At 36.3% G+C, this 12,914-nt stretch overlaps 1 protein-coding gene across 1 annotated transcript in view; it reads right to left on the bottom strand.

The window, feature by feature from the left end:
* Window positions 1–12,914, bottom strand: part of OFCC1 (orofacial cleft 1 candidate 1) — a 193,761-nt gene that overhangs the window by 94,548 nt on the left and 86,299 nt on the right. Inside the window, exons 13-15 of the mRNA XM_035319098.1 lie at window positions 12,601–12,864; window positions 10,740–10,875; window positions 6,031–6,192 (exon numbers count right to left, since the gene is read on the bottom strand). Coding sequence (XP_035174989.1) covers window positions 6,031–6,192; window positions 10,740–10,875; window positions 12,601–12,864 — 562 coding nt within the window. The remainder of the gene's footprint in view (window positions 1–6,030; window positions 6,193–10,739; window positions 10,876–12,600; window positions 12,865–12,914) is intronic.

The raw sequence follows: 12,914 nt of genomic DNA, 5'->3' as shown, positions 1-12,914 counted from the left end.
CTTCAATGGCTATAACAGTAAGAAGCTGCTCAAATTAAAGATCAATAAAAAACACAGAAAAAAAATATATATATCTGTATGAAAATAAATAAATAAAGGAGATGGCAAATGCTTACAATTAGACAGCATGAAAAATCTAAAAAGGAATTAAATTTAGATGTAATACATTTCCCATTCTTTTCTTCATGAAAATTACTACTGAAGTGTGTGTTGTTTTTTTTTTTTTTTCCTGTAATTTAAATGTTAAGCTGCCAGATGTGTGTCTCATGCTTGAAGAGTTGAAGCTTTGCATTATTTAGCATATTAAGATTCACAGAATTTAAAAAAGGGCTCCTCTATTGCCTGGAGGTTCTAATTAAGTAAACCTTAGCCTGGTACATTTAAAACTTGCAATACAAGAGATTTTCCTTCCTTTTTTTTCTCTGCAGCCAAGTCTCATCAATATAATAAATATGGAAAATACTTAAGATGATATAATTTTTCTTTGGCTTGAGGAATTAAATCTATCTATTATTTTAAGAAGATTTTAATAGAGGCCAGCAATCAGAAAGACATCTAAAGACTCCAGTCTTCTTTTTAATCATAGGAGTTGTTCATAGTTAGTGGGGGGAAATGTATCTTATAAAATTGAGCTATGTAGAAATTGTTTCTTCCATATGCACAAAACAAAGCAGTTCTAAGAAAGGAACAAGATTCACACAGTTCTTCATTATTAAATTGCATTTTACCTTTTTTTATAACTGTTTAAAATTGACCACAGAAAACTAATAAAGCATTAATTAGCTGTGTTATCAACAGTTCCTTCATTGAAGGAGTTGGGATATCTTCATTAGAAACTGTAGTAACAAAGAAATTGCTTTGATATATAGTACCCATAAATCATACCTTAAATACAGTTATTTTTGCCATTTTAGAAAATGTCAAAGGTGTCAACTTTGTCCAGATATAGCACTTAGCAGTGACTATTTTAGTAAATTGACTCAAAACACATTTTGTTCCTTGACAGGGGAATATAACACCGTTCATGATAAAAATGAACAGTTTGAAGAGGAGAAAATAGCACCAGGTAAGAATTATCAAAGACAGGTATCATAACTATGATAAAGGTACAACAAAGTAAATTTTCTGTTAATATATCAGATAATTTGCATAAGAATGGGAAAGTGGGATTATACCAGGGCCTGGCAAAGACAATTAAAACCTTAAATAGCCACAATGCTTTAAATCAGTGATCAGGTACTAATAAGAACTCTAGAAGAACAGTTTTGATGCTATGCATCTGTATAAGGCGAACAGGAAGAAACAGTTGGCATTTTTACCCACCACTTTGGAATAGGCATAACATAACACCTGGATCTGAGAAAGACTGGGAAAACTTTGTTTCCATATCTTGACAATGCTGAGGGTGATCTTATTTCTTGGTTATATTAAGTCTCAAAAAAAAAGAATTTAGATGCTACATAGTTCACATCTGATATGGGATGCAAAGAATATGTCACCTGTGACAAGTCCGTGAGTTCAGCTGGGAACTACATTTTATAAACAGTATTGAAAGAAGTTGGAAATTAAATATTAATGCTATGCAACTACTATTCTCAGCATAAGCCTTTTAGGTGTAATAGCTGAGAGTATTAGCATGATACTTAATAATGAAGGGTCTTACTGCCTCTCAGCCCTTGGAGAGTATAATGTAAATTTTTTAATCATCTACATTAAGTTTGGAATTTACCCTTTTTGGTTATATCTTCTGTAATAAGTACTGTGGTGCAATAAGAGTGGGTCTGTGGAGCGAAAGTGGCAATCCTGAGGACCAGAGTAAACTTTGAGGATCCTACTGTGTGTTGAAGGGGTTCTTTCATATTTGCACTAGCCTCATCCTGGAAATTGATGGATCTAATTGACCTACCTGATGCATAATCCCAAAGTGCACCCTGTTGCTTAGCTTTATCCTAATGGAGTCCAGACCCTCTGATCTTGAGATCACTCTGCAAAGTGAACCAGAGAGCAGCAAGTGGAGCAGGACATTTGCTTCAAAATTGCCCTAAAACCTGGGAAAAATCGTCTGTACTATGAATGTTTTAGAGGATACATATCGATAATTTACTGTGAAATTTTGAGATATTCGGGGGTGGGGGAGAGACCTACAGAAGTCAACATTGAAGAGAACGAGAAAGTAAGTTGGATCTGAGTCTCCTCTATCCTGTTTGAATATTGGACCAGATGTTTAGAAATTCAGTTGTTCTTTCTACTGAAATTATTATCACCAAGAAAATGAGCATTTTTAAACACTCCATTTTAAAAAGGTGAACAAAAAATAACAGGATAGTCACAAGCTAGGAAATTAGCTTAAGATGGTTTGACAGGAAATATTTCTGACTTCTACAGTCAGAGAAGGATAAAGTGCGCTCCCTTCTGATAGCCACAACTTCTGTTTTAGTCAGGGGGTAAGAATTTTACAATGGTGCCACCCAGGAGTGGGGCAGAAGACACACAAATCTCCAACTTGGTTGATTTACAGCAGGGAAATAGAAAACAACATGAAAATTCAATTGAGACTCTCTCCCCAGTTACACCCTGCCCTTTGGGAATCAATCAACATGGTAAGAGTTGGAAAAATAGAAGAATGTGGATTATATGGATTGCACAACTGTAAGCGGGAGTTGAATTTAATCCTATCTGCAAGAATCACCCAATACTTTACGTAGTCCCACTTAGAGTAACAAAAAATCAACAGAGAAAGAGAAGGTTCAGGTACCTGAATCTCTGCCTGTAGAAAATATGAAGGGCAAGTAACTTTCATTTTAAAATGTCGTTCCCTTGAATGTGGCACCCATGAGGAACTACCAATGAGAACAGCTCTGGTAGCTTTTATTTTAGGTAATTATTTTTGCATCTGCATGCAACGGTTATGGAGAAGCAAAAACCATGTTAGAAGAAGAATCATGTTACAGCATAATGAGAAATACTACAAGGAAGACTCAATGGTTTTCAAAAAATTGTTTCAGAAGTGGCTGTGAGTATTCTCAACAGAACAATCCTCTCAACAGAACCATTTCTCACTTACACAAGTCTGTTTTAAAAAATAAACTCTTTCTGTCCAAACATAATAATAAAAGTAGAATGAAGCTGTATCTCTGTGTTTTTTTTGTTTGTTTTTGTTTTTGTTTTTGTTTTAATGGAGGGGACAACTTAATATGTTCTGAATACAATGCTGAGTCTTATCTGCAAGAGCACCAAGGTTAGACTAAGTGCCTCCCTTTCTTAGGTGTCATTCTGCAGCTTTGTTCAGACAAATGTTTTTTGATGTCATGAAAGGACACAATTCACTTGCAATGTTTTTTTCACAGACATGGAGGGAGTTTCAAATTGAAGCTCTTAAATATTCTTAGACAATAATTGGTTTATTTTTGATGACAAACATTAAACAAAAGAATACTTCTGAGCTGGTAGGTTTGAAAATCAGGATCCAAACATTTCTTCTGGGTTTGCTATAGAAAGGTGATAGAGCAGTGGAATGAAGGAACAACAGAACATGAACAGAAAGCTTTTTGTCACAGGTTGACTAACAATATTTATGACAATAATTTAATATGTTTCCAGGATTTTTACTGTGGTACGTTGGGGACTATGAAAAAAATAAATTAGGCTTCAATTTAGAGGAAGGTTGAGGAGGCACTGCCTGTTGGGGTGAACATTGATGGGCAGGAAAATGCTGTTGAAATTACACGTTAGATAGAGTATAAATCCTAGTTTATACATTGTTCTGCATAACTTATTGTGGGATTTCAAAGTGAAACCTTTTCCCCTCTCTAGCTCTGAGTGCAGATATTGAGTTTACTGGTTACTATACTGATGATCTTCCATCATAAAACAAATTAAACTTTTGAAACCAAAGTTTTGAATTAAATTAACATGTAGTAGACTTATCAAGCACCATAAATTGAGCTCTTCAAGAAAAAAAAAAAAAAAAAAATCTGTTGATATTTGAATAAAGATGAGCAAAAATATTTTTGTTGTTGTTGCAAATTCAGGGATGCTTTTGGAGGTCTGCTGGAAGTTCAGTTAGAATCCCTTATTATACCAGGTTTTTTTTGTTTGTTTGTTTGTTTTAATTCTCTGTAGGTGATAGTAGTATCTCTTCTTACAGAGTATATTCAGTAAGATCCTCTAATTATGCAAAACAATTTCTTAATCTTGCTTCAATCAAAGTCATTGTAATTTATTACCTTTAAAAATCAGACCACTTCTTTAACTACATTGTTTCAGGGTATTTGTAAGAGACTTTAAATTGAAAATATGAGCCCTAAAATGTTTTATTTAACATTGAATGTCTACTAAATTCCACATAACTAAGCTGAATAAAATTTTGACATGGTAGTTTTAGACCTAGGTAAACATTGGTTATAGGGATAGGTGGAAGAGAGGAGAAGGAATAGCTGTCTAATTGCACAAAAAATAATTACTTTTTGAGACATACATTCTAAATGTGGAACCATTCAAATGTTGGCAAGGAGAATAAGTCTGAAAAAATATATATATAAACCAGACAAAAAAGCAAATGTCAAAATACCATTAGATATTATTTAATATAATTCTGTTCATACAGAATATTCATATTAAAATACTGTGAGTACTCTAAGCTGTTTTGCACAACTAATGTGCAAATTAACTGAATGAATTTCCACATAAATTTCCCTAAAGTAAAAAATGGGAAAAAAAAATCTAAGTTAGAGCTGTGATTATATTCTTTGAAGGAACATCCAGAAAAGACATGCTAACAAAGTGTTGGTCTTATTATGAGGTGTACTGAAATTTTAGTTACAATTTTTCCATAACCTGGTTTGTCACCAACACCATTTAGCAAAAATTGTCACTAAATCTGTATTCTCCTTCTTATGCATCTATGATGGTCAACATCAATGCACAGTTCTTACAAGTCCTTACTAAGCAATGCCATGGGAGCTCTTCCCTCCGCTTGTACCCACTTAACATGAGCTATTCAACTCATGTACCCATAAGAGTAGATACATAGTCATAGTCTTCTTGGACAATCAACAAACACCTCCAAAGATATGATTTTGAATTGCTTTGTGGGTTGCTCTAAAAGGAAAACTGCATGTCTACTGGCTTAAAACCACCATCCAAATGTCTACTGTGTTGCTCTGTGAAGACCAGAGATTCTGTGAAGACCAAGAACTACTGCTTACACAGGAACTCTCAGGTAGCTATCTCTTACCTTTTTTGCACATTTAGCTCTCTCTACACTCCAAGGGAGTGAGAATCATCCTTTCCCTAAACTGAAAGCTGACCCTTGCAGTAGGTAGGAGAGCCCCGAGTGCTGGGTACAACGGCAGACCCTAATTATGGAGGCACCCCTCCTTTAATTTGTCCTGTGGTGAATCTGTCTCTGGCCATCATGCTGGCATCTGAGCTTAGCATAGGACCTAGGAGTTGTACTACCTAATTCTCAGAAACACATTTTACCTGGGATAAAAAGAACAGTGTAATTTGCAAGACTTTTGCCTTCAAAAGAAATCCCATGTCCCAGAAACAAGTACTATCTGATGTCGTTACAGACAAGCACTCCTACTGTATTTCAGCAGAATTAACAATGGATATTGCTATTAACAATGTTGCAGGAAGAATAAATACTCCCCAAGCATCTAACAACATGTAATCCATGGATATAAGTGAACAAATAAAATGAAAGGATGTAAAAACATCACAAAAACACCAGCCATAATCTTATGTTGTCAGTGCACTCCACACACACCTTGTAATTACTAACACATTTGGCCTACTAATACATTTTAGGTAGAGGAGCCCACCACTTCTGTACCTTCTTGCCTAAGCTGCTTTTGATCCCTCAGAGTTGATTTAAACTCTTCCATCGCTTCCTTTGCCTAGTGAAATAATTATGAGATGATATCACAGAGCAAGGGGGAAGGGAGACGAGGGTATTTATACACATGCCAAACAGATCTATTTGCAAACTTTGAGTAAATTAAATGATGCAATAAAAGTCCTAACCTGCTGGGAGCATTTTAAGCTCTTCCATTTTCCTCCCAGCTTCTTCTGGTGCACATGCTTCTCCTCCTTTTGCAGCATTAAACTGCTTTTCCACTTCCTTTACAACAGTGGGAATACTTCCCTTATGGGTGTCAGGATCTTTCAGGGAGGTCAGAGGTTGCCCTGCAGAGGAAATGACAAGCTGTGAAATGTAGAAGAACAATTCCTTCCACATGTTTCCTTGCTCCAGGAGCAGTAAGGGTTTGTCGGCTAGCATCATAACTGTATGGGCCAGGCCTTTGCCTAGCAGCTCTGTCAAAACTAATTTACAATTAAAGACCTGTGCAACTGTTTAAAGCTTTACAACTCCAGTGTGTTTCAGGGACTGCCAAAGCGAAATGGTACAAAGCAATGCTGCTTTCAACAGCCAGGAAGGCAGACAGAAGGAAGAAATACTGAAAAATTCTCTATATTGTATTTTAAATGGATAAATCGTATAAATGATAGTGATTCTACTTTATAATACTTATCTCCACTATATGCTTGTTTGGGAACCAAAAAAATAAAAAATAAAAATCATCTGCATTAAGTTTTCTTCTGGTTGATTTATGTTGCACATAAGCCAGCCATAAGACAACAAACCTCAAAGGGGGAGGAAAAATAAAATTTAGAAAAAGTATGAGCTGTTTGTTCATTATATGCTAGTGAAAATAATGTCCTTAAAACCATTCTTGAAGAGTCAAGTTGCTTTTTATTTATTCTCCCAAAGTGTAGTAGAGCAGGGAGAATGAGGGACAAGCAGACTTCTTGGAGAGAAAATGCTACTGATGCCTAGAAAATCTGCATGTTGCCTTCAGAAGGATATCGTCCAAAGAATGATGAGGCAGTGGGAGTCCTTCCGTGTGATACATCCACCCTGCAAAACAGCAGCAACAAACATCTCTGCTAGATCAGCTACCAAGAGCAGTGCAATTGTGCTAACACACTACCCAGACTAATATAGCCTGCACCATAGCTCTAGTACAGTGCTGCTGCTGGGACCAAACCAACTTAGCTACCTTCAGACATTTTCCTTGAAAACCTTGGCCTCATCTCTAACACTGACAGGCTAAGCAAACATTCACATCGCACTTATTTCCCTTAGCTCTCAGTGAAGGCAGACTCCCAGCCTGCAGTCCTATGTGATTTCAGAGCAATGGCATCCACAATGGCAGCTGTGGCTTAGGAGCACAATGCAAAACTCCCCTCCTGGTTTCACACAGTTTGAAACTTTTAAGCTTCTGCTTAAAAATATGTACCATTAAGTATTTAGCTCCAGGTAGTGATTTTAACTGTAACTTGGCCAAAAACTGCACACAATGTTGCACTGAAAAAGCTATTCTAGTATCTTACTCCTCCTCAGCCACTTTTAAGGAAAAATCTTTCCATAAGAAGGAAAAATCCTTCTAAGCACCCTTTTGAAGTCTTGAGTACAAATCATTATATGCTAGTACAGTGCTGATCATAACACCAGGACTTCAAACTGGCCAATTTTAAAGAGATGTGAATAACTGACTAGAATGAAGTGGGATTTCCTTTAATTTTACAAGCCAGAGGAACAGCACAGATAGCGAAGCAAGTATCTGGGAGAATGTTCCCAACAGGTGTAGAGTAAAACTTCCTAAATGGGTCTGATCTAAAGTTGTTTGAACTAGAGAACAGATATGAAAGTTCTGTCCAGCTACTCTGCTGAGGCTGAAAAAGCTAACACTCTTCCGAATGCAACTGAATTACACTGGTCTTTTACACATGTGAATCCCCTCTTCTATGGATGCTAAAGTCAACAGAGATCTAGCTGTGGATTTTGCTTTGATAAAGAGCAGTCTCTTCAAGAATTTTTATGCGTAATGCTTTATATGGAGATTGATTCTAAAGAAGTTTTCATGCATTTAGAATACTTGCTTATTTATATCCAAACCTATCAATGCAATGCTTCTGCTAGTTGCATCAAATTTTCATACCTATGCTATCAGAGTTGTTGCTGCCTTCCAAACACACAACAATAGCTAATGAATTCCAGGCAGAAATTGCCATCTATTTATTGACAGCCTGTTGAGCCTGTAATGGGGCAATAGACAAAAAATAACAGAAACTTTTCTTAAAAACAGCAGAGAATTGTGGCCATGGAAGCAGAAGCTGTCTTCTTCCAGAAGAATGGAGAGAAAAAGCGGTTTGGACTAAAGACACACACAGGATCTGATAACGCACATTCATAATCTAAAAGGAAGGTAGAATGGAAGCATTAGGGAGCATTAGGAAGCATTCCCCTACAGTGTACATTGAAAGAAAGATCCTGTGTAGGAGGGAAGAGCCAACCTAGCTCAATAAAGTTCTACGGTTTAAAAGAATAATGTAGCCCGGAGTCAATGGAAATAATATGAAGGTTCTGTCTTAAACTTATAAAACCAAGACAAATTTGAAGTGAAGGATAAAAAACCAACTCATGACCTGCTCTATTTTGCTTATATGTTGCAGCGCTACATATGGTATTGATATGTAAGATCACTCACTATTTAGACTACTGCAGTAGAGTGAGTTACAAAGCACCAGTCTTCATTTAGACTGTTCTTGCTTTTTCTGGTTTGTGTCTCAACCTTAATGTCACTTTAACAGGGCTTTTTTTCCCCTGCTTTTGGTGTTTTAACAGATATAATATAGTATTTATAAACATATCAATGTGCAACAGCTTGCCACAGATCATAAACACATTTTTCTGTTGGAAATGTTGAAGTCGTGATTTTTCACCACGTGATCTCCAGTTCCCTAAGGTTCATTCCTTTAATTGTAAATAGCCAGAAAGTCATCAAGCTAGCGTTTAATAAACTTTTAATTTGAAATGGATTACCACATGTTGTGTTTGTTTACCCATTATTAAATCTCTTAGCAACATATCACCAGCAGAAACAGCATACTGTAGCACCACACAGATACATTAAAAAACAAACCCATGGGGGATATTAGCAGCTAATAATATCTTTAAAGAAGGTTCCAAGAAAAATAAATAAATATAAAAAATATCAGAAATTACTCATGGAATTTTGTTAATGTAAATCTGTGTGGCATGGAAATTGCAGATCTTCCATGATCAGCTTATCAGCATATTTCAGAGGTCTGTGTGCCAAATAGGACATACACTAATACTTTTCCTCAGTTCTTAGAAACATATCTTTCTGGACCTGAGTATCTCAGGTTTTTCTTCATTTCCAAAACAGTGATCTATTTAGTTTCAGCCCCTTTGTACGTGTGTGTCTGTGTGCATGGAAAGAATGATGGTAGGACAAAATAATAGTAAGGATGAGTTTGGTTTATTAAAAACTTGTCTATAACTCTTTTTTCATTGTTGAGAAAAATTGGCTGCAACTCCGCCTTCTGGATCTACTATTCATTGGTGTGTTCTGAATCTAGAGAAGGAAGATTCTTAGCAGACATGTAGAAGATTCATGGCAATAAAAAGACCTTAATACTCATAATGATGTATGTTTAAACCTCTGTAGTTCTGGTATCAGGGTACGTAAAACTCTTTTGATCACAGTTTGGTAGCTGCTTAGCCTAAAAGCAATGCAGGGCAAACCTCATTTACCTTATCTCCTAAACCATCTCTCACAGTCTGAAAATACTTCTATTGGACTCTTCTTATGTTACACTTCCAACCTGAGCTGTTCATCTACCACAGTAAATGATTACTGCTTATCTTCTCTCCTCCTTTCCTTCCAACATCCTCCTCTTTCTCTTCCTGTCTTCTACCATGTGTCACTGCTGCTGTTATCAAATGTCTGATGAACCTCTGTTCTTAAGAACTAAATCTCTGCTTCAGATATGCACGTAATACTCACACAGATGCTAAAACCTGTGGGTTGGCTGCATCCTTCAATTCATTAAACAAGAGGGAACATAGGCATGTCTGTATGCCAGAAAATAATTCTTATTGTCCCTTGCAGTCAGATCCCACACACTGAAAGAGAAAACCGAATGGCAGTGTCCTGCCATTCTTCCCAGTCCTGCATTCCTAAGGGAAGAGGATAACTAATTTAGGAGGGGCCATCACAACATGGTTAATTATGTCTTCAACTTAGCTACATGAGAAGACTCACTGAGGCCAGAGAGGATGCTCAGACTAAAGGGAACATTTAGAAGCTTTGCAAGGAAGCTTCCGGGGAGGTCTGCTCCACATAAGCAAATGATAATTTGGCTTTCCTCTGGGTTACCACTTGACTGAATCTTAATAGAATTTCATAGGAATAGCATAAGGCATGACTATAATGCCAGAGCTACCTCCTTGTCAAATTTGAAGTCCCTGTTCTAGTCCAGGGAGGTGCTAGAGTTCTTCCAAAAATAATTAGACATCAAGTATTATTTAAAAAAAAAAAAAAAAATCCTGTGAGCTTGTTGTCAAAACCAGCTGAACTGTTATTACTGTGACTTTCCAAGCATTATTCAGCCTCAAGCAGAAGTCAGCATGGAAAGTTTCATCTTCAGCAATGAGGGTGGTTTAAATTGCTCACAACTGAAAACAAAGTTAAGCAATCTTAATAAAAAGAATCACCATTCCTGCTATAACACATGTTGGACCAATACCTGAATGAGGAAAATCTAGCTTAACAAGAACACTAATGACTAGCTAATATTGAAATGAAATGAAGGGTTGCTCCAATAAAAGACTGAATTTGAATGTTAAAGTTTGAAATCATCACCTTGTGGTCCATGACATTTAACTTTCTCTGAAGCTCCATTCTTTTCAGCAACACTGGAATACATGGGAAGTTCAGGTGGGAGATGAAGATGAACATCATTATTCTGCTTATCTGATTCCTGTGGTAGTTTAATTATCTATTAAGGATTAAAAAAAAAAAAAAAAAAAAAAAAAAAAAAAATTTACTCCATTTACTACACTCTGCTCTCATATCAGTTTCCTATATGCATTTCCTTTACCCATAGGCTACGGTGTACACCCCGTAAATGGAGGTGACTCGTTGTCCAAATCATCTAGGGAAGTATAGATTACCTGGCTTGTTAGATCATCCCAGCCATGAGGTTTATGCAGTGGATTAAAAGACTAATTTTCTGAGTTTTTTACCCTATTTCAACTACTTTGACTCTTCTCTTGCCTTCTCCTAGCTTGTCTGATGTATGCTTTTGCTATAAATTCTTATTGCTTTACATGATTCTGAAATTATTTTCAATTCCTTGGTATACCTAAAAATGAAGATTACCCTAAAAAAACCTTTACAAGAAATTCAGAATGAATAACTACTCTTTATTTTAAGTAACCCATGTTATAATTAAGATACTTTCAAAATTCATCACTTTTGGTAACTACTTTTTCCTGATCTTGAAACAACTATAAAAGACGTATAACGTTGAGGTCTCATTAGCATTCCAAATGAGGGAACATATTTTAATTACAAATAACACAGTTAATTTACTATTCCAGAAACAAAGCTTCCACTGAAAAGGAGTTCTTAATTCAGGCCTGTTTAAACCAAAGTTATACAAGAAAAATGTTACATATGTTTGGACAAAAACCTATTCAAAAGTAAGGTTTCTACAACAGATCCCTGCTTGTTAGCTAGGGATCCCAGGAATACAAACACAATGATATAATAAACCACACTCTTTAATTTTGTAGCCATGTATAACTGCAAAAGCACCTCAGATTCACTAAAACTGTGGTGCCAATTCACATATACTGGTGACAGGCTTAAACTCAAAATTCTAACTTTGGTCCTATTTTTTGATCCAGTTACTCAGGACTACAAACAGTATTTCAGTATTTCAAATACAATCTGGCTTTGAAAAATTAATTTCAGGTGAGAGTTGGAGATGCATCTGATGTTCATTTTCTTTATATGTCTAGTAGGCAGCTTGATAAACTGTTTTTTTATGAAGACGGGATGTAGTTTAACCTAGCAGGCAGTTCAGCACCACACAACTATTTGCTCACCCTCCCCTCCACAATGGGATGGGGGAGACAATCAGGAGAAAAAAAGTGAAAGTTTGTGTGTTGAGGTAAAGACAGTTTAATAGGACAGAAAATAAATAATAAAAACAATAGCAATAACAACAATAATTGTAATAATAATAATATGAACAAAACAAGTGATGCACAATGCAATTGCTCACCACCTGCTGACCAATGCCCATCCCATCCCTGAGCAGCAGTTCTCCCTCATACCCCAACCAGCCACCCCATACTAATGGTTTAGCATGACACCATATGGTATGGAATATCCCTTTGGCCAGTTTGGGTCAGCTGGCCTGGTTCTGCCTCCTCCCGGCTTCTTGTGCACCCCTAGCCTCCTCTCTGGCAGAGCAGAATGAGAAGCTGAAAAGTCCTTGGCTTAGTGTAAGCACTGTTCTGCAACAATTAAAACATTGGCCTATTATCAACATTATTCTCATCCTAAATCCAAAACACAGTACCATACCAACTACTTGGAGGAAAATTAACTCTATCTTAGCTGAGAACAGGACACAGGATTAAGGATGACAGGGGAAAAAATGTGGAATTTATTCTCAATTAAACAAACAAGACAGAAATGTTTATGTACAAACCTGAAAGTATAGATTGCACAGCCAATGGTCCAAGTCTTGAGAAATTAAATTTTCAATTTTTTTGAATCGGTCAATTTTAGAATCATAATGGCCTCTAAGGAAAGGACATTTAAACTTTCCCTCCAAAGCATTCAGACTGTTGTCACATAAGGGAAAAACCCCCCATCCCACTTCTCGATCAATCCAAGTATATGTTCCACCAAGAAGGAAGAGTTCAAAGAGTACTGCCAAGCCCGGCTTCAAAGCCTTTCTAGGTGGTAAAACCTAACAAAGGAGGAAATTAAAATAATTATTTGTTTTAAAAACTTCACAAG

Source organism: Oxyura jamaicensis, chromosome 2 (genome assembly GCF_011077185.1).
Source record: "Oxyura jamaicensis isolate SHBP4307 breed ruddy duck chromosome 2, BPBGC_Ojam_1.0, whole genome shotgun sequence".
In the NCBI taxonomy this organism is placed as follows: Eukaryota; Metazoa; Chordata; class Aves; order Anseriformes; family Anatidae; genus Oxyura; species Oxyura jamaicensis.
This window is presented reverse-complemented; position numbering and strand designations above follow the sequence as displayed.